At 44.3% G+C, this 27303-nt stretch overlaps 1 protein-coding gene across 1 annotated transcript in view; it reads left to right on the top strand.

The window, feature by feature from the left end:
* Positions 1-18837, top strand: part of htr3b (5-hydroxytryptamine (serotonin) receptor 3B) — a gene marked incomplete at both ends in the record, with an annotated part of 28405 nt that extends 9568 nt beyond the window's left edge. Inside the window, 5 exons of the mRNA XM_084320614.1 lie at positions 615-784; positions 3253-3410; positions 9719-9929; positions 14916-15131; positions 18560-18837. Coding sequence (XP_084176740.1) covers positions 615-784; positions 3253-3410; positions 9719-9929; positions 14916-15131; positions 18560-18837 — 1033 coding nt within the window. The remainder of the gene's footprint in view (positions 1-614; positions 785-3252; positions 3411-9718; positions 9930-14915; positions 15132-18559) is intronic.
* Between the last annotated feature and the right edge of the window lie 8466 nt (positions 18838-27303).

Below are 27303 nucleotides of genomic sequence, written 5' to 3'. Positions count from 1 at the left end.
GTCTGTCTGTCTGTCTGTCTGTCTGTCTGTCTCTCTGTCTGTCTGTCTGTCTGTCTGTCTGTCTGTCTGTCTGTCTGTCTGTCTGTCTGTCTGTCTGTCTCACTGTCTGTTTCACTGTCTGTCTGTCTGTCTGTCTGTCTGTCTGTCTGTCTGTCTGTCTGTCTGTCTGTCTGTCTGTCTGTCTGTCTGTCTGTCTGTCTGTCTGTCTGTCTGTCTCTCTGTCTGTCTCTCTGTCTGTCTGTCTGTCTGTCTCTACGTACCTCGGTTTTGAAGTCACGGTTCGGTACGGGTTTTCAGTACAGTGGGGGAAAGTGTGGCTTTCCATGTTCCACTCAGGGGTGATGTAGTGTGCAGTAACTAATTGTACCTGTAGGGCGGTCAACGAATATTCTATATTGAAATTAATAATCAACTTGTAATTTAAAAAAAAATTATATTAATTATATTAGATTGTGAAAAAAACAGCCCCCGGTGGGCGGTCGTTAGTGGTTAACATACCGTTGTATTAGTTCGGTACACTACACAGCCGTTCGGTACGGTACGGTACACACTGAAACGGTTCGGTTCGGTACGGATACGCGTAGCTTTACACCCCTACTGTCTCTGTCTCCCAGCGTGGATGAGGGAAAGTCCCCCCCGATCCCCTACGTGTACGTCAACTCGTCCGGCTCCGTGAGGAACTACAGGCCCATCCAGGGGGTGTCGTCCTGCAACCTGGAGATGTACGCCTTCCCCTTCGACAAGCAGAACTGCACTCTGACCTTCCGCAGCTGGCTACACTCAGGTGGGGGCTCTCCACCCTCACAGCAGAGTGTGTTCAAGCTATGGGTCCGTCCGTGTCTGGGTGGGCCTAGGTTCTTAACCCTTTCACTGCCACACGACAGAAGGTTAACCCTTTACTATCACATTAGTAGTGCGGCAGTGAAAGGGTTAATGGGCCTTGGTCTCGGGGTAATACTATATCACTCGTTTCATTTCATTTCAAACCATTATTTAAACTCATGAGACGCCGAGGTTACCCTCATTTACAGCGACGACAAGCTTACAAAACAAGGCACAGTTTATCAGCAATTTCCTACATATAGGTACAATAAACACGAATAAACAATCAAATAATTCTGCTAAGACCATACCATATCGCTGCTGGCGGAACAAAACCTCGTAACTCCATTATTATTATAATTTTTTTATCAACTCAGTAGATCATCCTCCATGTGTGTGTGGTTTTACAAAGTCTACACAATGGGAAAGCATTAAACCAATCATCTGTCTCTCTCTCTATTCGCCCTCAAATCTGTGTTCGTTTTTTTTCATCTGCTGAAAAGTTGGGTTTTTGTTTTGGAGTTACGAGGTTTTGTTCCGCCAGCAGCGATATAGATAATACTTTTAAATGCAGCAAAAGAAGTTAGAACCTTCAGCTTCAGAATCAGTCGGAGGGCGTTCCAGGTGTTGGAAGCATCAAAGGAAAAAGCAGTTTTCACTAGTTGAGAGCAAACTGTAGGAACCCTGAGAACCATTTGAACGTGTAGAATAGGTTCCAAGATTCCATTCCAACAGTGTTGTGATGTAAGAGAGAAGTTAACAATGAGGGATTTCAAAATAAACAAGTACCAATGACAGTTATGCCTCAACGTGGATCTAGGGGCTGAGAAGGTTTAAAACGGGGATTGTGTATCTTTTCAACAATTGTATATGACTTCCTTGAATCTTTGGAAGATGTTTATTTTTGCAAAGAAACTAGTCTAAATGTAATTTCAATTATTCAAGCACCTATTTATTCCCTTGTATTGACCATGTTGTTCTTGGTGGGTATAGCAGCTCACCTTCCCTGTCTGGTTACCCCAAACTGGGCAGTACATTGATTGATTGATTGATTGATTGATTGATTGATTGATTGATTGATTGATTGATTGATTGATTGATTGATTGATTGATTGATTGATTTATCGATCAATCAAGTGTCATGCACACAAAGTACCCAACCCTCATGGGTTTATAAGACACCAAAAATACATTTGCAGAGTTCCATAATTACATTACACATTACATTTCATTACCTAAATATAGATTACATAAATACAGATTACAGCTCTGTCTTAAACAAAGTAGTCTGCCTTCTCTCCCAAGCTTGACAAATAAAATCTGGTTAAAAAAAACGTTCCCCTCCTGAAGCACAACTCGAGTTGTTCAGGACATTACAGTAGGTACATTAAGCAGCGTTGCCGGCTCCACAAAGCACAGCTGTTTGATCAATTAAAGCTAATGTATTGCCTGTGACCTCACCAAGGGCAATCATTCTGAGCAGCTTGTTAATATGAGGACTTAACGTCCTCCTGACCAAACAGCAGTAAATATACCCATGTAATTTCCCCCCAGCGCCTAAATCACATTTATAATAACATTTAAATGACATAATACGTAAAAGTACATCTCTGATTTGGAGAGCCGGTAGACGGTTATGAGACGGGCGGTTTTGTGGAGCACTGGAGGCAGTGGAGGACTGACTGTATTGTAGGGATGAACCAATATGAAAATGTTGGTCGATACCTGTTGAAGGCAGAGGTTCTGTGTAGGATTGTTAGTAACTGTCTACTGTAACTGCATATATAACTGTTTACACTAGTAACTGTCTAACTGCATATATAACTGTTTCCACTAGAGGGCGCTCTAGACGGAGACACTCAGGAATACCACCAGGTGGCGAGTATAAGTAGAGGTGTCTCCTCCCACTTCTTTCTCTTTCCCCCAGTCTCTCAGTGAGAGAAGACCTGTAGTGTTACTGCTCTGCCATGTGAATAATAAACCACGCCAGTTAAGGCTCAAGATAGAAACCATGCCTCTTGACCACATTATTGTCACCCTATAGCCGAATTCTGTTAACAATACCGATAACCAATATTAACATTTCTGTTATGGCCGATAACCAATATTACTGATAAAATAAAATAAAATAATTTCCTATTATGATCAAATATTGTACATACTACCATATTTGTCCCAGTTTGTGACAAATCCGATTGCAGAAACATGCATGTGATTACACAAACGCACCCAAACAGGAAATCAATTGAGTGCATGGCAAGTTAATGACATGTCATGACATGAATGACTCACTGACCATAATCTCTCTCTCTCTCTCTCTCTCTCTCTCTCTCTCTCTCTCTCTCTCTCTCTCTCTCTCTCTCTCTCTCTCTCTCTCTCTCTCTCTCTCCCTCTCTCTCTTCTTCCCTCCCTCACTCCCTCCCTCTGCAGTGAAAGAGATAGACCTAGCTCTGTGGAGGAACGCAGACACCATCGCCAACGATAAGAGGGAGTTCATGGACGACGGGGAGTGGGAGCTGCTCTCCATCCCCTCCCGTTACTGGCAGCTCCGCCAGGACGACGCAGACTTCGCCCACATACAGTTCAATGTACGTACAGTATACAGTATAACTGAGACCTGGATAACCCCCAATAACTCATCAACACCTGCAGCATTATCTACAAACTATAACTTCACTCACACACCTCGACCCTCCAGACGGGGTGGAGGCACTGGCCTCATGACATCTCCTTCATGGGCTACAAACGTAACACCACTCCCAGAACTGTCACTCTCCTCTCTCGAATATCATGCAGTATCTGTCTCTAATCCTTTCAATCTCACCATTGTTACACTCTACCGCCCTCCAGGTCCACTCGATCACTTCACAGATGAGCTGGACATGCTTCTAAGCTCCTTACCGGAAGATGGTACCCCTCTCCTTCTATTGGGCGACTTCAACCTGCCTGACTCATCTCAGTCAGTCATAGTAGTCTCCCTCCTACAATCGTTTGACCTGACTCCCACTGCCATGCCTCCCACCCACAAAGCAGGCAACTCCTTGGATCTCATATTTTCCCGTAACTCCAGCATCATTAACACCACGGTAACTCCCCTACATGTATCTGACCATTCCTTCATATCCTTCTCACTAACTCTCATGCTTAACCGAAAGGTCTTCACCCCAACTCAAACAGTCTCACTCAGACGCAACCTGCCCTCCCTATCCCCCTCCACCCTCTCCTCTGACATACTATCCGCTCTACCTTTGAGTGACACCTTCTCTGCTCTCTCCACCCTCCTCTCAGCCCTTGCAACCTCCTTCGACAAGCTCTGTCCCCTCGTTGAGAAACCTGCCCGCCGTTCCCCACCCAGTCCATGGCTGACAGATCCAGTGAGAGAACAAAGACAGGTCCTGAGAGCAGCTGAAAGGAAGTATAGAAAGTCACGCCTCACTGCTGACATCGACACATATCACAACCTCTTGTTAACATTCTCCAAAACCATCACTAATGCCAAAGCTTCTTTCTTCCACCATAGGATCGAGGCCTCTGCCAAGAATCTTCGCAAACTGCATGCTACCATGTCCTCCCTCCTCACTCCCCCCCCACCCCCCCCCCTCCCTCATCTTTCTCTGCCGAAGACTTTGCGATCTTCTTTGAGGAAAAAGTGGAGAACATCCGCAGCTCCTTCTCCCAACCCCCACCCATTCCAAATGCTGAATCGAGAACCTCATCCTTCACTCTGTCATCTTTCTCTCCCATTACAGAAGCAGAGACCCTGACACTGGTAACGTCGAACCGTCCGACTACTTGCCAGCTGGACCAGCTACCCTCCACTCCTCCAGACCATAGCACCAGACATCCTCCCATTCCTAACGGCAACCATCAACTCCTCACTCAACTCGGGGGTGGTCCCCACCTCCCTAAAACAAGCCAGAGTCACGCCGCTCATAAAAAAACCAACCCTGAACCCTACCGTCATAGGCAACTACCGTCCTGTCTCTCTTCTCTCCTTCCTTTCTAAAACACTTGAACGTGCTGTATCCAACCAACTTACTGCTTATCTCTTACAGAATGACCTCCTAGACCCTAATCAGTCAGGCTTCAGGACTGGTGACTCCACAGAGACAGCCCTCATTGCGGTCACAGAGGCACTTCATTTAGCAAAAGCGAAAGGCCTCTCCTCTGTCCTGATTCTCCTAGATCTATCTGCAGCCTTCGACACAGTCAACCACCAGATCCTCCTTGCGGCCCTCGCAGGAATGGGAGTGGCTGGCTCTGCGCTGACATGGCTGTCATCATACCTCAATGACCGCTCCTACCAAGTGTCATGGAAAGGGACCCTGTCGGCCACCCGCCCCCTGCGGACGGGTGTCCCCCAGGGCTCGGTTTTAGGACCCCTTCTCTTCTCCCTCTACACTAAATCACTGGGTAACATTATCACGTCTCATGGCTTCTCCTACCATTGTTATGCCGACGATACTCAACTCTTCCTCTCCTTCCCTCCCTCAGATATCCACGTCTCTGAGCGGATCTCGACCTGTCTGTCCGACATCTCCGCCTGGATGACAACCAACCACCTCAAACTGAACCTAAGCAAAACAGAATTGCTCCACCTGCCGGCCAAATCCTCCCCCCTAACCGACCTTTCAATCACAGTCGAGAATGCAGCTGTGACTGCGTCCCCGACCGCCAAGAACCTTGGTGTTGTCCTCGACGACCAGTTGAACTTCTCTGCTCACATCGCAGCGACGACCAGAACCTGCCGATTCCTCCTGAGCAACGTCAGAAGGATCCGTCCCTTCCTGACAAAAGAAGCCACCCAACTCCTCGTCCAATCAACAGTCATCTCCCGCCTCGACTACTGCAACGCATTGCTCGCTGGCCTCCCGGCCACTGCCACTAAGCCTCTTCAACTCATTCAGAACGCAGCGGCCCGCCTGATCTCAAACCTACCGAAGTCGGCCCATGTCACCCCACTTCTTAGGGACCTGCACTGGCTCCCCATTGCTGCACGAATCCGCTTCAAGGCCCTCGACCTGGCATACCATGCGGCAAAGGGAACCGCTCCCGCCTACCTCCGGTCAATGGTCTCTAACTACACACCCTCAAGACCCCTACGCTCTGCATCTTCTGGCCGCCTCAGACCTACTCCTATCCGAGCTCCGGGAGGGTCATCAAAGAGAAGTCGCCTATTCTCAGTCCTTGCCCCACAATGGTGATATGAACTACCCACCCCAGTTAGGACAGCCGAATCACGTCCAATCTTTCGCCGTCGACTAAAGACGCACTTCTTCAACCATTATCTGAATAAAAAAAAATAAAAAAAAATATATATATCTAACCCTAACTAACCGTACTGTCATGCACTTGTCCTAATAAACTAACCTACACTGTAGCACTCAACACTTTGATGAACATGGTTGCTCAGCTGATAGAGTTGTGCCCTTCCTGATGGCTTGTCGTACAGAACTTGTAAGTCGCTTTGGATAAAAGCGTCAGCTAAATGACTAAATGTAAATGTAAATGTATACAACACAGACTGTGCCCACATACAGTTGAATGTACTTATACAACACAGACTCCGCCCACATCCATGTTAATGCACTTATACAACACAGACTCCGCCCACATCCATGTTAATGCACTTATACAACACAGACTCCGCCCACATCCAGGTTAATGCACTTATACAACACAGACTCAGGTTTCTTGTTGATCTCCTGAAATTCCTTCCCTTGTCTTTCCTATTAAAGGTCACATCATTAAGATGTTTGATAGTTTAAATAAGCAGGTCATTTGAATGGTTTAGTCAAAGGGATCCTTGTGATGATCTTTTAGACTCAATCATTCACTCAGTCAAAATGGCGAGGGTTGCATTCTGCATTGCTATTTCAAATACAGTAAAAAATTTAACTACATCATTTATTAGAATCAAAATACACAAAATACAACCCTTGTCATTTTAAATGCAACTAGATGAGTACTGTCACCTTGGGATTCAAGTGGTAACAGCAGAGACAATCTGAAATGACATCCAAAGTAAAACCCCCTTCAACGCAGACTGCTTCTGGGTCCCTTTCGCTTAACAGCTCGATAGCTCAACCCCAGTTTTCTATTTATTCTTTTATTTGTCTATTTATTTCTATTTATTTATTTATCTTTTTAATTTGGGGGTGTAATTACAGCTTGTCTCCTCTCGGAGTGTGACGACTCTAACTGCAGTTTGATGGCTGTTCAATTGATTATCGATTGGCCGGTTTAGCCTTGGCCCTCCCCTGGCTGATCACCCTCCGTGCTCTGCAGCTGGTAAAGCAATAGGCCGGGACCTTTATGGATCAGGCTAGAGAGAGCTATTGGTACAAGATGTGAGAGAGAGAGAGAGAGAGAGAGAGAGAGAGAGAGAGAGAGAGAGAGAGAGAGAGAGAGAGAGAGAGAGAGAGAGAGAGAGAGAGAGAGAGAGAGAGAGAGAGAGAGAGAGAGAGAGAGAGATGGACTATAATGAGACTGTCTCAGTGGCTGCCTGATCAATGGCCTGCTTGTTAGAGGCAGAGTAAGGGCCTCTGGCTCAGTGCAGGTGGAGAGTCATGGAGACTGTGAGAGAGAGATGGTGTAGCTGCTGTTTATTCAGCTTAGAGAGGATAGAGTTTCTACTGACGAGGCAATGATGACCCACTGGTTAGTATAGCAGCTACCAGTATGGACCTGTAGCTCAGAGCATGGTGCTAGCTACTGGTATTCTGTTACTACCAGTATATGGTAGGGATGTCCGATATTATCGGCCTACCGATATTATCGGCCGATATTGGCATTAAGATGTGATATCGGAATTTTTTTTCTTTTTCTTTTTTTACATTTCTATAACCTTTATTTACCCAGGCAAGCAAGTAAGAACAAATTCTGATTTTATTTATTGTCAAAAGTATGCATAATGTTGTGTTAATTCCACAACAAGAGATATGTAATGTTAATTACCTGAAATTATTCCGTTTTTTGGGGGCGGGAAACCCTGCATCGGTATCGGTTGATATCGGTTGATATCGGTATCGGAAATTAAGAGTTGGACAATATCGGTATATCGGTATCGGTAAAAAAAAAGCCAATATCGAGCATCCCTAGTATATGGTAGTAACAGCCATTCAACCATTATCTGAAATAATTTTTTTTTAAACTAACCCTAACTAACCTTACTGTCATGCACTTCTCCTAATAAACTAACCTACACTGTAGCACTCAACACTTTGATGAACATTGTTACTCAGCTGATAGAGTTGTGCCCTTCCTGATGACTTGTCGTACAGAACGTGTAAGTCGCTTTGGATAAAAGAGTCCGCTAAATGACTAAATGTAAAATGTAAATGTAAATATGGTCGTGGAGCTCAGAGCATGGTGCTACTGGTATTATGTTACTACCAGTATATTGTCCTGTAGCTCAAAGTATAGAGCATGGTACTGGGGCGGCGACAGTGGCTCAGGAGTTCGTCTGGTAATCAAAAGGTTCCCAGTTCGATTCCGGCTCCTCCTGGCAGCACGTCGAAGTGTCCTTGAGCAAGACACTTAACCCCTGGGGGGAGGGACCCTGATGTAAACAAGACGAAAGTCTTTCTCTGGTCTGCATCCCCTTGACAATTGTGTGTATCGAGCCGTACTGTATTGTTGTAACCCATTCTGCAATCTGTTAAATAAAGTTTTCATTCATTCATTCATTCATTCATTCATTCATTCATTCATTCATTCATTCATTCATTCATTCATTCATTCATTCCCTAACTGCTCCCGATGAGCAGATGGGCACCTTGCATGGGCTGCCTCCACCCCGTCACTGTGTGAATGTGTGAGTGAATGGGAGGCATAAGTTGCAAAGCTCTTTGGATAAAAAGCGCTCTATAAACACAGACAGTCACCGTGCTACTAACTGTACTGACACTGTCAGTCCTCACTGCCATTATTACCCCGTGCTAAAACACTCACGGCTGTGTTCGGTGCTTTGAATCAAAGCGTTCACCCTATCTGTATGTTATTACTACATTCAAACGGCTTCATTGGTTTGATGTAATACTTAACTGCACATACTGTAGTGCCATATTATTATACTCTACGCTCAGCGGCGAGTTCTAGTTCAGGTTTTATTTGTCACATACATAACGTGCAAACGTACAATGCTTCTCCCCTGTGTGTATTTTGAGCAAATTAATGAGATGACATAATTTAATAACATGATATGTGGCCTTCCTCCTTCCTAGAGATGGAGCGAATTTGGCTGAAAACCGTTATCTCAGTGGAGTGAATAGGGAGAGGTCGATGACAGACAATAATAGGCTATATTTCAATGGCCTTTAACCCTTTCAGATGTTTTTATGTTTTCTCAGAATTCTAGCTTAGAATTGTACCACTTGATAGCTCTCTTGAGTCTTGATGGCTCTTTTGATAGCTCTCACCTCGTCCGTTACAAGGACAAACCGAACGACGCACCATATTGTATGGTCCATCCATATCCAGTTTAATGTACGTATACACAACACAGACTTCACCCATATGCCATATCCACCACGTATAACTTGATATCTCTCAAATAATGGCCATTTCAGTACCCATTGTGTGCCATAATCGCCTTTGTGACCTTGTACACCTGAAAGGGTTAAAAACGCCACCCATTCATCAAGTCACTGTCTTGGTCATCTTGTCGCTCGACCCCACCATCTCTCTTTCTCTCATTCTTCACCCCCCCCCTCTCTCTCTCTCTCTCTCTCTCTCTCTCTCTCTCTCTCTCTCCCTCCCTCTCCCTCTCTCTCTCTCTCTCTCTCTCTCTCTCTCTCTCTCTCTCTCTCTCTCTCCCTCCCTCCCTCCCTCCCTCCCTCCCTCCCTCCCTCCCTCTCTCTCTCTCTCTCTCTCTCTCCCTCTCACCCCGCTCCAGGTGTTGATCCGCCGGCGCCCCCTGCTGTACGTGGTGGGTATGCTCCTCCCCAGTATCTTCCTGATGCTGGTGGACGTGAGCAGCTTCTACCTGCCCCCCGACAGCGGCACGCGGGTCGGCTTCAAGATCAGCATCCTGCTGGGATACACGCTGTTCAGGTTTAACCTGATGGACGAGCTGCCCGCCTCCGCCACCGGGACCCCCCTCATAAGTACTGCCGCACTGGTTTTACTATTATTATACATTTTTTTTTTTTCTTTTTTTTTTTTTTATTATTTTTATTGACCTATAGAGTCCATTCATGCTGAGTGAATCCGTTCCCCCAGCCAAATCGAATCGAATCGTGATCAAATTCAGAGATTTCATGATGCATTCGTTGCCTGCACGATTCGTTGCCTGAATAATCGTAATCGAAATGAATCGCTGTGAGGTCGCACCGTTACACCCCTAGTTTCCATACATTTTCAGATTTATTTTTATTTATTAATTCATTCAGTTTTCATTTCAGCTCGAGAATGCATTGACGGCAAGCCCTAATTTTCAACGACGTGGAGCATACATACACAATAAATACATCACAATACATATATAATACATGCAAAACATACACAAGTATGTACAACCAATTCAAACAACTGCAGATTATGGTGGTATGGTTGGTTAATTAAAACCCTGTGAGACCCTCGGTTGCAAAATGATCACTTTTAGCCTTTAGTTATAAAAAAAAAAAAGTCTAAATGTAAAAATAAAATAAAAATTGAATCACATTTACATAGTCAATGGGTGCTGTTTTTCAGCCTCACAATGGTATTGGATAGTAAATGTGTTTATAGGTCCCTGCACCATCTGGGCTCTGAAGTTGCTAATGCCTTTTTAATTTGGCCTCACAGGGTTTTAAAGGTGCTGTAAGTGGTATTTTATTGTTAAAATAAGTGGTCTACAATGTTAAAAATAATAGCTCTACATTCCGACAGCCATCATTGATATAGAGTGTCTGGTCAGTAACATGGGTCTCCCGGTCCCTCCACTCTGCAGTAAACAGCCATCACTGATATAGAGTGTCTGGTCAGTACATGGGTCTCCCAGTCCCTCCACTCTGCAGTAAACAGTCATCACTGATATAGTGTCTTAACATGGGTCTCCCAGTCCCTCCACTCTGCAGTAAACAGTCATCACTGATATAGTGTCTGGTCAGTAACATGGGTCTCCCAGTCCCTCCACTCTGCAGTAAACAGTCATCACTGATATAGAGTGTCTGGTCAGTAACATGGGTCTCCCAGTCCCTCCACTCTGCAGTAAACAGTCATCACTGATATAGAGTGTCTGGTCAGTAACATGGGTCTCCCAGTCCCTCCACTCTGCAGTAAACAGCCATCACTGATACAGTGTCTGGTCAGTAACATGGGTCTCCCAGTCCCTCCACTCTGCAGTAAACAGTCATCACTGATATAGAGTGTCTGGTCAGTAACATGGGTCTCCCAGTCCCTCCACTCTGCAGTAAACAGACATCACTGATATAGTGTCTGGTCAGTAACATGGGTCTCCCAGTCCCTCCACTCTGCAGTAAACAGCCATCACTGATATAGAGTGTCTGGTCAGTAACATGGGTCTCCCAGTCCCTCCACTCTGCAGTAAACAGTCATCACTGATATAGTGTCTGGTCAGTAACATGGGTCTCCCAGTCCCTCCACTCTGCAGTAAACAGCCATCACTGATATAGAGTGTCTGGTCAGTAACATGGGTCTCCCAGTCCCTCCACTCTGCAGTAAACAGCCATCACTGATATAGAGTGTCTGGTCAGTAACATGGGTCTCCCAGTCCCTCTGCTCTGCAGTAAACAGAAAATACATTTTCTGGTATCCTGTTCTCACTTTATCCAATCAGGAGATAGAACTCCATATGGCAAAAATGAGAAATAAAAACAAATATGTGCTTGACACAAGTAGAATAATCTGCCAGAAAATTTGGCTTGGCAAGATTTCTTGAAATAAGTAGAAATATCTAGGAAAATGTATTCTCTGTTTACTGCAGAGCTGAGGGACTGGGAGCTATCAGCGATGGTTGTCAGAATGTAGAGCTATTTAAAGCCCAACATCCAGGTTAAACCCTACTGATCAATTATGGGTAGTTTACATCATTGGTATATAATTTCATTATTTATTTTTTTCCATTTGACACCGGAAATGCCACTCCGAAAGAGTTAAAAAGGTCCACGCACGAATAACATGCACGCGCGAATCAAAAAAGCTTATCAAACGCAGACGTCACTACAGGTGCATATTAATGAGCCGAATCTAAAAGCTTATCAGACGCTAGCACGGCCGTGACGTCACTTCAGGAAACGTATGCCTTGCCCGTCCGGGTCATAGTACTACTCGATATATGGCACTGGCTAACGTTAGCATTATGTCTACTGTCGTGAACCATTTGAGATCGGGGCATGTAGATCAATGGTGGCCCACTCGGTGCATCACAGTTAGCCTATAGCTCCACCGTCCCTGCTACAGTCGGGACCACTACACTGACGTTAGCCTATAGCTCCGCCGTCCCTGCGGGTGGTTCTCTCCTCTTTGTGTGCCCCCGTCCTCACGGGTGTCCTGAGGAGGAGCTTGTGGACGCGACAACAGCGGCGGCCGTAGGGTGTTTGAGCCTGTAGCGTTAGTTAGCTCATAGCTATCGTGTACCACTAGCCTTTACGGGCTCGAGCACCCTACGGCTGCCGCCGTTGTCGCGTCCATGGGCCCCCCGGCAGGGTACCCGTGGGGACGGGGTGTACAGAGAGGAGAGAACCATTTTGGGTCGGCCATTCATGCCGGCCAGCGAGCCGGATGTCGGGATATGTTGTTAGCACAATAGCTACCAAGCTAAGCTATGTTAGCTACTAACGTTATAAACACAATATGTACAACGACACAATGATTTACATTATTACAAATATGGTAACGTGGTTGTGGCTTTTACAAATAGTGGTTAGCTTTAGAGATGGATGGCTATAATCACCGAGCAATAGTGTTAGGTGAAACAGATACATTTTCATTCGGCTAGTAGTAGCAAGCATATATCTATGGTAGCAAGGCTCTCTGCCTGCAGTGCCTGCCACTAGCTGTGTGTGACTCTCAGCGCCCCCTGGTGAGCCCCCTGGTGCCCTGCACCTGTTGTGACGAGATCATTTCGATTCGGTGATTGTGTTGGGCAGACAAAATGTTTGATAAAAACGCTAAAACTGGGTCAATTTCAATACTTTTTTTTCCTTCTTCATGAAAGTCACCGTTGGCCTAGTCCACATTGTTTATTGAACAAAAATACAATGTGAAGGTTGGCCTTTAACACTTATTTTAACAAGAAACACCGGTTACAGCATCTTTAAGGATTTAACACTAGCACAGTTGACAAAGGGTCACATGACCCTGAGGCATTTTCAATAAATGTATCCTCGTCACTCGGTCAAGCTCCAGCTCTGTCACTCAATGACTTTTCCTAAAAGTACCCGTTTTATCTGGCACGGTTTCTGAAATTTCAAAATGACTTCAGGAAAATGGAATTAGAACGTTATTTCAGCTATTTCTGCTGAGCGGCCACCTCCCTCCCTCCTTGACCTCCCTTTCACTCTCTCCCTCCCTTTCTCTCTCTCCCTTTCTCTCCCCCCTCCCTTTCTCTCCCTCCCTCCCTCTCTCCCTCCCTCTCTCCTCCCCCCCCCTTCCCTCTCTCTCTCCCTCTCTTTCCCTCTCTCTATACCTCCCTCTCCCTCCTTCTCACTTCCTCTCCCTCCCTTCCTCTCTCCCTCCCTTCCTCTCTCCCTCTCTCCCTCTCTCTCTCTCCCTCCCTCCCTCCCTCCCTCATTGACCCTCCCTCCCTTCTCTCCCTCCCATCTCCATTCTAAAGGCTGTGGGGTCGTCTGACCCGTTCCCGGTGGGAATCAGTGACATTTTCTCCATGGCTGTGCTAGTGTTAAATACCAAAGGATACCAAAAACATTGAGTGCTACTGTAGTGTCTGTTGTATGATGTTCCACATGTCACCAGGAGCACAAAAGCTAAAAGCAGATTTCTCAATTTCAGTACAAACTCTATAGGTGCTTTAAGTGTAAGAGGCGAGCCAGTCATTGGACCTTTAATCAAAGGCTCTCAGGGTCAAGACAAATGCCTTGATGCACTTAAGATGTCACTAAATTGCTTTGACAGAGATAGTTGGAAGACAGATTCATGATTTAAGTTGTTTTTTTAAACATCTCAAATTATGGAAACAAGAATGTAGATGACCACATTACCAGTATTATTATAGGCCTGGTACATTTGCTGTCCATAACATGTGGTTGGATCCATAGGCAGGTGTATCCTAGGGCTGGGCGATATGACCAAAAACGTTATTGCGATACAATTATTTTCATATAATTCGATATCGATAATTATCGTCGATATAATGTCTGTCAAGTTTAATTAACTTCTAATATGCTGCTGCGAATGTCTCAAGTCGAGTTGATGTCGTCATCAGTCCTCGCACGTTAGCAGTTAGCCGACAAGCGGAGTATCTCATGACAATAAATATGACACTAAAATACTCTCTTCCGCCACAATATATTGAAACGACGTCCACTCCCACACTACTATAAACGTGGCCTCAGAATTCAAAACACACACATACTCGGCACGTAAATATATAAAACAGTGCCGTGCAAGCTAGTTAACCTAGCCAGCCTGTTGCTTCTACGCGGTGTATTCCATGACAATGTGCTAAATATCACACTAAAATACTCTCTTCCGCCACAATATATTGAAACGACTTCCACTGTATACCCCCACTACTATAAACGTGGCCTCAGAATTCACCACACACACATACTCGGCACGTAAATATATAAAACAACGCCGTGCAAGCTAGTTAGCCTAGCAAGCCTTGTTGTTGAGTGAGTCCTACCGCTCTGGGTCTCCTTCCGGGTCGCCCGCCTCCGTCGCTCTCGGCCATCTCCTTCACTGATTGGTTGTTAGCTGTTGTGCGTAGCACGTCATCACGTAAGGTTGGTTGTTGTTAGTGAGTGTGCTGAGCCGAGGCTGAACGGAGCCAAGCTTGGAAAATCGATATATCGAAACTTTGCGACCACGTTTCATGTTTATTTCGAGGAAATAATTTATCGCAATAGTTATCGTTATCGTTTTATCGCCCAGCCCTAGTGTATCCTATATGTTCTCCTCTCCTCCAGCTGTGTTCTTCACCGTCTGCATGGCTCTGCTGATGCTGAGCCTGTCCAAGTCCATCCTGGTGATCAAGCTGCTCCACCACAGCGAGAAGGAGGTCCGACAGATGTCGGGGTCCGCCTGCCTGCTGCTGGACAAGTACGGCTCCACCGGCAGCCAGAGCTTCCTGGAGAGCACCTTCACTTCCATCAAAACCCTGGACCACATGACCCAGTCTGGAGGTGAGTTAGCCCCACGACCAGGACCACATGACCCAGTCTGGAGGTGAGTTAGCCCTAGGGCTGGGCGATATGGAAAAAAATCATATCGCGATAACGATATGATAATGTTATCATATTTCTCGATATAAAAAATTAAAAAAAACATTTTTTATTTTTTTATTCTTTTTTTTTTAAACAACAGATGTATGTTTATTTTGCAGCAATTCTTTGTCATTGCCGCCATCTTTAGTGTTACATCCCCTCACACTCCAGTTCTCAGGCTGCAGCTGGTTTAAAAGCGAAAGTAAACAGGCTTCTCTGCTGGCTGTGGCTCCAGGGGAGTTGAACAGTTCTGGCTCTGCTAGTTTATTTTCTATCTGTTGGCGCTTTATTGGTGGACAAACCACCGCACATGTGCACCGTGACTCGTGACTGGAGTCTAGCTCTGCTAGCACACATAGCCTACTGTGTACAGACGGTTTCAAACTGTATTTTAAATTAGAAAGCAAACAAAATAAATGGACAAGAGAAAAATAAATCTCAATTTAGTCAGTATTGTCATTTGGACAAGCAAAGCCATTACTTTAAGTTGTAGGCAAGAAAGACAAGTCTGTCCACTGTCTCTGGTTTTAAAACTGCCCTGTTGCAGGTCACAAAAAAAAAAAAAAAAAAAAAAAACGATTTTTATTTTATTTCGATATTCGATATCGATTATTATTAAAATATATCGCGATATTTATCGTTATCGTTATATTGCCCAGCCCTAGTTAGCCCCACGACCAGAACCACATGACCCCGTCTGGAGGTGAGTTAGCCCCACGACCAGAACCACATGACCCCCCAGTCTGGAGGTGAGTTAGTTAGCCCCACGACCAGAACCACATGACCCAGTCTGGAGGTGAGTTAGTTAGCCCCACGACCAGGACCACATGACCCAGTCTGGAGGTGAGTTAGTTAGCCCCACGACCAGAACCACATGACCCAGTCTGGAGGTGAGTTAGTTAGCCCCACGACCAGAACCACATGACCCAGTCTGGAGGTGAGTTAGCCCCACGACCAGAACCACATGACCCAGTCTGGAGGTGAGTTAGTTAGCCCCACGACCAGAACCACATGACCCAGTCTGGAGGTGAGTTAGTTAGCCCCACGACCAGAACCACATGACCCCCCAGTCTGGAGGTGAGTTAGCCCCACGACCAGAACCACATGACCCAGTCTGGAGGTGAGTTAGTTAGCCCCACGACCAGAACCACGTGACCCAGTCTGGAGGTGAGTTAGTTAGCCCCCGACGACCAGAACCACATGACCCAGTCTGGAGGTGAGTTAGTTAGCCCCACGACCAGAACCACATGACCCAGTCTGGAGGTGAGTGAGTTAGCCCCACGACCAGAACCACGTGACCCAGTCTGGAGGTGAGTTAGTTAGCCCCCGACGACCAGAACCACATGACCCAGTCTGGAGGTGAGTTAGTTAGCCCCACGACCAGAACCACATGACCCAGTCTGGAGGTGAGTTAGCCCCACGACCAGAACCACATGACCCAGTCTGGAGGTGAGTTAGTTAGCCCCACGACCAGAACCACATGACCCAGTCTGGAGGTGAGTTAGCCCCACGACCAGAACCACATGACCCAGTCTGGAGGTGAGTTAGTTAGCCCCACGACCAGAACCACATGACCCAGTCTGGAGGTGAGTTAGCCCCACGACCAGAACCACATGACCCAGTCTGGAGGTGAGTTAGTTAGCCCCACGACCAGAACCACATGACCCAGTCTGGAGGTGAGTTAGTTAGCCCCACGACCAGAACCACATGACCCAGTCTGGAGGTGAGTTAGTTAGCCCCACGACCAGAACCACATGACCCAGTCTGGAGGTGAGTTAGTTAGCCCCACGACCAGAACCACGTGACCCAGTCTGGAGGTGAGTTAGCCCCACGACCAGAACCACATGACCCAGTCTGGAGGTGAGTTAGTTAGCCCCACGACCAGAACCACATGACCCAGTCTGGAGGTGAGTTAGTTAGCCCCCGACGACCAGAACCACATGACCCAGTCTGGAGGTGAGGGGGCAGAAGTTCCTGCACCTAAAACCAGGGAAGGGTGGATGATTGTTTTTTTTACTTCTTTTTTCATTGACATCCTGCACCAGTCTAAGTGAAGATTGATTTGATTGAAATTGATTGATTGAAATCTTTATTTTCGAACATGTAAATAAATACAAACGATATAAAATCAAAACAAATCATTGATCAAGAAGTGAAATGAAAAAATTTATAAATAAACAAAAGCAAAACATAACCTTAATTTACATGTTCGAAAAGGAGTAGGAAGAAGTATACACTTATTTAATCTTATAACGGAACGTAGACCAATCTCAGTCACTCTCTTTGTCTGGGACCAAATTCGGTCACGCCCCATTTTGCACGACATCCAGGCAAAACAAAAAACAAACATTTATATGTAAAACATGAAATAAATAAAAATGTAAACACCTGTGAATGTCAAATCCCTTCCTCATCCCTCGTACCTGGTGAACATCATTTCCTTATAATTCAGTTTGAATTGTCTCATATTTGGACATCGGCCCAACTAACTAAGTATGATGGTGGTGAAGTCAAATGTAATATTCATTAGTTCAATAAAAGGTAACTTTCTTCTCTGTAAGAAGAGACAGGAGCTTATAAGCCTCCTTTTGGACTCCTGCAGAAATCATGGCTAAGACCGCTTCAAGATTTCTATTGGATTTTATATCACTATTTCTGAGATTTCTATTGGATTGTGTCTTGGTAGATTTACACAACATTGGTTAAGGGTTACCTCTGCTTTCTGGAGGATGATTGATCATTTGACAAATTCTTACCGAAGTAAAAACGACGACGTCGGCACCCAAACCGTTCTCCATGTGCACCTGTCGAAACCCCTCAAAAGATCCCCTTCCTAGGGGCGGCTGGGTGGCGCAGCGGACTAAGCGCTCGTCACCAATGCGAGAGACACCGGTATCGAATCCGGCTGTCAGCGTTGCCTCCGGCTTGGACCGGCCGTCATACTGGCTCAATTGGCAGTGTCAGCGGGAGGGAAGCCGGTGGGGTGGTAATCTGGTCGTTGTAAACAGTGACTCCCACAGGTCGGTCAGGGCGCCTGCACAGCGAGGGAGGGAGATGCGCGAGGGTAGTGTGACCTCCCACACGTTACACCTCACCAATGAGAGTCCGCGCTGGCAGGTGAAAAGAGGCTGCTGGCTGTCTCCTATGTCTCGGAGGAAGCATCTGATAGACTTCAGGGCTCCCTAGACCGACCAGTGGGGGGCACATGCGAGCAAACGACCAGGAAGGGGAGGGGGGGAATTGGCATAACGACAAAAAAAAATTGGGATGGGAGAAAAACATAGAAAAACAGGAGGAGAAAAAGTGGATAAAAAAAAAAGATCCCCCCCTTCCTGTCCCATCACCAGGTTATGACTTCGACCTCCCCCCCGCGGCGGGCGACCTCCTCTCCCTGAGCGAGCTCCAGGAGGACCCTTCTCCCAGGCTGGAGTGGCTCCTCCAGGAGGTGATCTCGCTGCGTCTCTGCCTCTGCCCGGACGAGAGCGAGGAGGACTCCGGCCAGGGGGCCGACTGGCTGGCTCTCTGCACCAAGGTGGACTCGGTCCTGTTCAAGGTGTACCAGCTGGTCCTAGTGGTGTACACCTCCACCCTGCTCCTGCTGTGGGCCAGCTGGAGCTTTGCCTGACTACACATTGAATTGTCCTATAGATTGTTTCCATGGCTGTTTAAAGGTGCACCGGGTAGTTTTTTGAGAGACCTATATGGTATAATAAAGTATGATCTATCTTTAATACTCAATACATTAAACTGTATTGACTTATTATAAAAAAAAAATCTACTGACCTGACATCATGCTAGAAGGGGTATAATATTTCACCTATGGCACAATGAAATCTAATGAGAGGTATGTGGCTGGTTGAAGTTTTCAACCAGCAGATCTATTCTGGGCTCGGTTTTTGAAAGTGCTATTCTGAGGTCATGCTGAGCATTTAGTCTGTTTCTGTATTTGTTTTTCAGGTATGCTAGAGTAGAAAACCCAGATTCACATAGGTATGTGGTGCCAAACTGAATCAACACATCTACAGCTTTTTTATTTAAAACGATATATATATATATTTTTTAATAATATATATTTTTTTTAATTAATTTCTTTTATTGGCGACCCAATACGTTTGGGAAGCGCTGCATTAAAGGAACATTAAAGGAGCTAACATTATGGGAAATGTGCTTACCGTCTTCTCCTGAGTTAGACAATAAGATAGATAATACCAATTTCTATTCAAAATGTATTTCCAAGAGCTATCCGTCTGCAAGCTAGCCTACAGTAGCTTAGCACAAATGAATGGCAGCGGATGCGGATCACTAGCCTAGCTTAATACTCCGGGAGAGGTTAAAACAGCTGGGCTAGGTCCGTATCCGCTCCCATTCATTTGTGCTAAGCTAGGTTAGCTTGCAGCCGGATAGCTTTCTACTGAGCGCACAGGGAGGAAACTGGTATCTATCTTCTTGTCTGACTCTGGAGAAGACGGTGAGCACATTTCCCATAATCTTGGCGTGTTCCTTTAAGTGTTACAAGAGATCTGTTTGGCTGTGGTGCTCCTACCAACCCAGCCCCTTTACCATACAAAGAAGAAGCTTCCTCTAAGACAGTGGTTCCCAACCTTTTTCCCCCCAGGGACCCCCAAACATCTCTGATGAAATTCGCGGACCCCCTCCTAATAAGATACCATAAAAATTTTTTTTTTTCATTTTAATAACAAACTGCTTATACACAGGCATATGCATCACAATTAGACCCACTATGCTTCTTTGACTTGTGCCTTCAATCAACAAATCTCATCTTGCACCATATGCATTTCAAAATGTTTGGCCAATATTCAAATGCTGTATTCATCCTCTCAAATCAGGCCCTAATGGTGAACGGTTTGCATTTATGGAACAAATCAATGCAACAAATTAAACTAAATATGAGACAGGAAATTCCAATCAGTAGCAGAGAGAATCTGTCCTAGCTGGGTTTAATACCTTTTTTTTGTCATTTTAATAACAAACTGCTTATACACAGGCATATGCATCACAATTAGACCCACTATGCTTCTTTAACTTGTGCCTTCAATCAACAAATCTCATCTTGCACCATATGCATTTCAAAATGTTTGGCCAATATTCAAATCCTGTATTCATCCTCTCAAATCAGTCCCTAATGGTGAACGGTTTGCATTTATGGAACAAATCAATGCAACAAATTAAACTAAATATGAGACAGGAAATTCCAATCAGTAGCAGAGAGAATCTGTCCTAGCTGGGTTTAATACCTTTTTTTGTCATTTTAATAACAAACTGCTTATACACAGGCATATGCATCATAATTAGACCCACTATGCTTCTTTGACTTGTGCCTTCAATCAACAAATCTAATCTTGCACCTTATGTATTTCAAAATTTTGGCCAATATTCAAATCCTGTATTCATCCTCTCAAATCAGGCCCTAATGGTGAACGGTTTGCATTTATGTTGAATGAAGTAAGAATCCACTGCAGTAAAAATATCCTCACCTCGAGTGGTGGTAGTAAGGTTGACTGACATGAGAATGTCCTGGTTCAGATCCTCATTTTCAATATATTGCACATAAACGATGAGCACAGCCTCGTCTGCGACAGTTGTAGTTTCATCAAGTTGTATGGCAAATGGACCCTTTCTAAGCTTTTCTGACAGCTGCTGCTCGCAATCACTTGACATCTTATCAATTCGGTATTTCACTACATTGTTCGAGAGTGGTACTGATTTTAGTTTATCCGCCACCTGTGGGCCGCACAGTTTCTAAACCATTTTGATGCAGGCTGGTTTGATGAGCTGCTCGCCAATATTGTGCGGTTTCTTTGCTTTTGCAATTAAAAGCGAACACTAAAAGGAGGCTTCGGTAGCCTTCTGTAAATCACTGCCACCCCTGCTCCACGCTACTCTAACATCAACAGGCTTGTTCGCCTTGAGAGACTGTTCTTTCCTCCGAAAAAAGTCTGGATCCTTCCCAACGGTTTCTGGGTGCTTAGACGCCTGATGTCTCTTCAGCTTGCTGGGCTTCAGGCTCGAGTTTGCCAACTTTTCTCCACAAATCACACACTCAGGTCGTTTGTCTGGTCCCTCAGTGAAGCCCATGGTGATGTAATTTTCGCGATTGCTGTAGGTCCTAACTTTTTTTGCAGATGAGCTGCCATCATCTCCTTTTCGTTTGTCACACATTTTCGCCTCTGGCGGCTGACTGCAGACGAGCCGAGAAAGTTAACTAGCGTGCTAGGCTAGCTACAGAAAGTGATACAGTCAACTGATTCGCGTTTTAGCGGCTACCCGGTAGCCTACTGTTAACATTCAAAAATCATGTCTAGATTTTTATTTATTTATCTTTATTTTTTTATTGTAGTGGAGAGACTATTCATGTTTCTGATGATAAAAAAAATTAAAAAAAAAAAAAAAAAAAAAAAAAGACCTCAAATCATCTGTGGTCTGGCGGACCCCCTGCGCCCCCTGGCGGACCCCCAGGGGTCCGCGGACCCCAGGTTGGGAATCACTGCTCTAAGAGCAACGTTGGTTCACTTTGTTTCAAAAGGTGCGTTGATATTATAAACAATATTGTAGATGTATTTTCTTCTTCTCAAAACTACCCAGTGCAGCTTTAAATCTACTCATTGTAGGTTTCTCGTCTCTTTATCTTCGTCTCTGTTGTCTGTCCGTCTCTCTCTTAAATTGTTAAGAGCACCTCTATGACCATTAACTCACTCATCAGTAACTCAGTTTGTAATTTATTATGAATTACTTTTATGGTTGGCCGCTCTGCCCCCAGTTTTGTGTTTAGAATAGATCGAAGCAGAACTGAATAATAATAATAATAATGATAATAATAATACAAAATGTTATTTAAATAGCGCTTTTATAGAACTCTAATTGCTTTATACCAAGGTGTCTTGGAGGGGGGAGTTGTGCTGGAGAAGAGCTCTGTGCCCAAAACCAAAGCCTGGAGGGCTGGAGATATTCCCTGTTCCCCCCATGGTCTCATGTTCCTTTTGTTTTTGTTTCTTTGTTGTTTCTTTGTCAGCGACTTCGGGTCATTGAGAAGCGCTATATAAATTAAATGAATTATTATTATTATTATATCCCATTTAGAATCCAAAATCAGAAAAACCAATAACAAACTGTTATTTCATTGTTTGTTTATGAATCCAAAACCAGAAACCCAATGCACGGCTATACGGAGAGAAGACAAGCTGAGGTATAGATCTGAATAGAATAGAATAAAAATAGACTTGACAGGACACTTTCTGTATCACTGTATGTGTGTTCATATTATACAACAATGCTTTCCATGTATAGTCAGCAGATATTACTTTATTTTTTTTAAAGGGGAATGCCATCCATTTTAAGAATTTAAAAGAATGTATGTTCTTCCAGTGCCCCAGTACGTGAACAGGCACCATGCACTCTCTCCTAAAGCTAGGCATGAGAGAGAGAGAGAGAGAGAGAGAGAGAGAGAGAGAGAGAGAGAGAGAGAGAGAGAGAGAGAGAGAGAGAGAGAGAGAGAGAGAGAGAACCCTCCAATCATTGATATCACTGGGCTGTTTGAAGAGTTCTCTCTCTGATATCTATCTTCAGGAGAGAGTGGACCGTGTTCACAAATACTGACCAAATTGTTCTGGGTGCACAGAAAATGGGTAGCGTTCCCCGTTAAGATATATTATTAGTCTAGCCAGTCTGATGTCATGTTCCTTTCTCTGTGAATATTTATCCAAATGTAACATGAGCAAACTCCCCCGGGGGATGACAACCCATCAGGGTGATGTTATAATTCCATATTCAGTCTCCCACCCTTGCAAACCCACAACAAATCAATAAATCACATTCCAAAAAACGAAGGCTCCGTAACTGTATTCTCTGATTGACTGATAAGTTGGGGACGGGGAGGTACTTTATAGAAGCCTCTCGGAGACAAGGGTCTATATTAATGTGATTTCCCCCCGCTATCGGCTGGGTTTGAATTCCAGTGGATCTCATTACCAGCTGTTCTGGAGCCTAGAGGAGAAGATGAGGAGATCTTATGTCATCACATGGCTGAGCTGTGTGAGGGAGCCTGTCGACACAAAGATGTTGAAATGTTTTCTACAACATGACCGGAACGACAACAAACCTTATAGCGCTGTGAGGCAAGCCTGTGGAGCGTTCAAAGAGAAGCTGGCTTGACGTTGATCTTTGTACAGTAGACCTTTTAGTCTCACTAAAGTACGCTAAAACGTACCTCTTCACCTTAATACACTCTGCTACCTAGACTCATTACATCCACACTATGATTATTGTAAATGAGAGCTGTTTTATTACACTGCACTATTGCACTGCTTTTACTCTGTCTGCATTGCTCTTATTCTGTCTATTTTATACTAATTGTATGCACTTTATGCATTGCTTTTATTTTAATTAAATTCTCTGCTACTTTCCTGCCTGTCTATAATTTATGCCAATTATATGCTAATTGTATGCCTAATTGCCTATTTTATGTCTACATTACTGCTGTGGAGCATTTTGGGCTGCAATTCTTGTATGAAAGGTGCAAAAAGTGTGAAAGTTTTTATTAGTCTTTATTTTATTGATTAAAAACAAGCACAACCCAACATTGCTCCTTGCACTTCACAAAACAACAATGCTGATTTATTTTGCACATAATCTCAAACACATCCAAAAACTCTGAACTGCCTTCATTTCACTTGACTACTGTAATGCACTCTTTACTGGCCTCCAGAAAAAAGACCACAGAGAGACTTCAGCTCATTCAAAGCTCTGCAGTCGGGCTATTAAATAGAACCAAGAGGAGAGACCACATCAGTCCAGTGTTAGCTACTCTGCAGCTAGGCTACTAACTAGAACCAAGAGGAGAGACCACATCAGTCCAGTGTTAGCTCCTCTGCAGCTATAGGCTATTAAATAGAACCAAGAGGAGAGACCACATCAGGTCAGTGTTAGCTACTCTGCAGCTAGGCTATTAAATAGAACCAAGAGGAGAGACCACATCAGTTCAGTGTTAGCTACTCTGCAGCTATAGGCTACTAACTAGAACCAAGAGGAGAGATCACATCAGTCCAGTGTTAGCTAGTCTGCAGCTAGGCTATTAAATAGAACCAAGAGGAGAGACCACATCAGTCCAGTGTTAGCTACTCTGCAGCTAGGCTATTAAATAGAACCAAGAGGAGAGACCACATCAGTCCAGTGTTAGCTACTCTGCACTGGATTCTGGTGACATTTAGACATTATTTTAAGGTCCTCCTCCTTATATACAAAGCCCTACATGGAACAGGACTAAGCTACATTGCTATTCTTGTCAACTATGTACCCCCAAGAACATTACGTTCATCTACTACTGGTTTATTGAAGGTCCCCAGCAACAGCCAAAAGGAAATCGGGGATACAGCCATTGCTAAATTACACACCAAAGCTATGGAACACTCTACTCTTCTTTGCACTCACGACATCCACACTGTGAGAAATAAACGACAGCTATTTTATTGTGTTGTTTATACTGCTATGTTAATGCACCGTGCCACTTTGCACTCACTGCACCCACACTGTGGTTATTGTATTGTTAAATGACAGCTAGTGTATTGCTGTATCAAACAGGGAAGAATGACTGTCAGGTTTTAAACCACGTGGTCATAAAAGGACATAAGACACAAGTAAGTATACAGAGCACCACAAATGTGACGCACCCTAAAGGGGGAAAAAAATAAAGAAGACATGGTCATATTTAATGGAACTAACTTAAATGAATGACAGGATAATCAATCAGAACGGACATAAAATAAAGTAACTTCAAACGAAAGGTTTTTTTATGACCATCTAACAGGGAAGAAAGACTGTGACTGAGTCAATATTTGTAATCCTATTACCTGCATTGCTTTGACCCTTTTTCTATTTTACTGCTGTGAAGCACTTAGGGCTGTAATTCATGTATGAAAGGTGCTACACAAATACATTTTATTATTATTATTATTATCATGATTTAGTTTGACAGTTATTGAAAGTAAATGAGTTGGAATATGGCCCTGGCAGTGGTGTCAAATGTTAATTACAGCTCCATGAAATGATAAGGTAGCAGTCACTATTAAGTGACAAGGTATTGCTATTTTTTCATCTACATAATTTTATGGAGCTGTAATGTCTGTTTCTGTATGTTTGCTATCACCGTTAGGCAAGCATGCAAATTATTACATGCAAGTGCATCATTATTACTCATCTAGGACCCTGAACTCGATCTGCCAGCCGACCCTATCTCTATATAATTTGGTCACTTGGGAAAACAACTCAAGGAATGAACAGGGATTAGACAGTTTGTTCATAAACTACAACTTTAGGACAAAACAAATGGATATAAATCACGTCGAAGACTATCAAGTCCCAGACGTAGTCATTACCTCTTAGTTTTAGGTCACTTGGAGATTCATAACAGTGATATTACATGTCCATTAGGGAAATGGAGAAATAGCCTGCAGCTGACTGGGGAAATAGACCTGAAAACGGATCAAACCTAACTTGTCACAATGTTTTGAACGCTCAATGGTGGCCAGTGTTGGTAAGTAATTGCCTGACTTAATAACATGATGCACTAACAAAACAAACTTTTCAAACAGTTTTTATATACAGAGCAAATAAAAGGGCGGTCATTGGAACTGTGTTTGTGTTTCCCCCAACAGTATAGGCCCGAAAAAAGTACCTGGATTTGCCTGTCTGATGCAATAGCATAAAACTGCAGTACATAGGAGGGGCCTGTACTTTGCGTTGGGGGCCTGTACTGTGCGTTGGGGGCCTGTACTGTGCGTTGGGGGCCTGTACTGTGTGGTGCACTACTGCGCATGCGAGAAACAAAGTAACATATAATATAGGACACTAGAAACATAAAGTAACATACGGAACATAAAGTAACATACAGAAAATAGGACCTAATGTCCGAAATGTGTTTATCTTAAACTGAATATCAATTGGATTAGGAGTAACCAAATAAAGCATTCAATGCAACCAATTGTATATAGTTCAAGTTCAAGTTCAAGTTCTTTAATAGTTGTCATACAGAAGTACAGAATACTTTCATACAAAATGCTTCTTACTGTTACGCTCCAGAGACTGTGCTAGACAAGATAGTATCAAATAACATAATAACATAATATAGCATGAATTTAGAAGAAGAAAATGAGGTCACAGTGTTCGGTATAGACATATGTACAATGTTCTGAGTTACCATATAATATACAATACACAATACTATGCAGTGTACTAATGTACAGTACTATCTAGTGCAAAGCAGAAATGGGATGAGGTACAATTTTAGGTACAATTTACAGTAAGGTGTACGAGTTGTAGTGCAATCCTTCATCCATAAATATAAAGTGTGGGGAGTGGGTGCTACAGTGTGTTTGTTTAAAGTGGGTGTGTGCTATAAGTGTGTGGAGTGGGTGCTACAGTGTGTTTGTTTAAAGTGAGTGTGTGCGTGTGGATGTGTGTGCTATGTGCGTTTGGTGGTTGTTGTTGTGTAGTGTTCATTCATTGTTCGTTTAGCAGCCTGATGGCCTGGGGATAGAAGCTTCTTCTGAGTCTTTCTGTGCTCGCCTTGAGACTCCTGTATCGCTTGCCTGACCGCAGCAGTTCAAAGAGGCAGTTGTTCGGGTGACTGGAGTCTTTAATGATTCTCTTAGCCTTGCCCTTGCAACGCTTGTAGTAAATGTTCTGGAGGGTGGGGAGCCCCCCTCCAATTGTGCGTTCGGCTGAACGTGTCACTCTTTGTAGTCTGCTTTGGTCTTGTGCAGTGCTATTCCCAAACCAGGAGGTGATGTTGCCGGTCAAGATGCTCTCTATTGTACATGAGTAGAAGTTCTTAAGGATCTTCTGGCTGACTTGGAACTTCCTTAGGCGCCTGAGGAAGTAGAGGCGTTGTCGTGCCTTCTTCACAACACTGTTAATGTGTGTGGTCCATGTCAAGTCCTCGGATATGTAGGCTCCGAGGTACTTAAAGCTGTTGACTCTCTCAACCGGTGCCCCGTCGATGCTGAGGGGGCTGTAGTCCTTGACCCCCGACCTCCTGAAGTCCACAATCATCTCCTTTGTTTTGCTGACGTTCAGGGAG

Source organism: Notolepis coatsorum, assembly GCF_963971535.1.
Source record: "Notolepis coatsorum genome assembly, chromosome: 8".
Taxonomy (NCBI): Eukaryota; Metazoa; Chordata; class Actinopteri; order Aulopiformes; family Paralepididae; genus Notolepis; species Notolepis coatsorum.
This window is presented reverse-complemented; position numbering and strand designations above follow the sequence as displayed.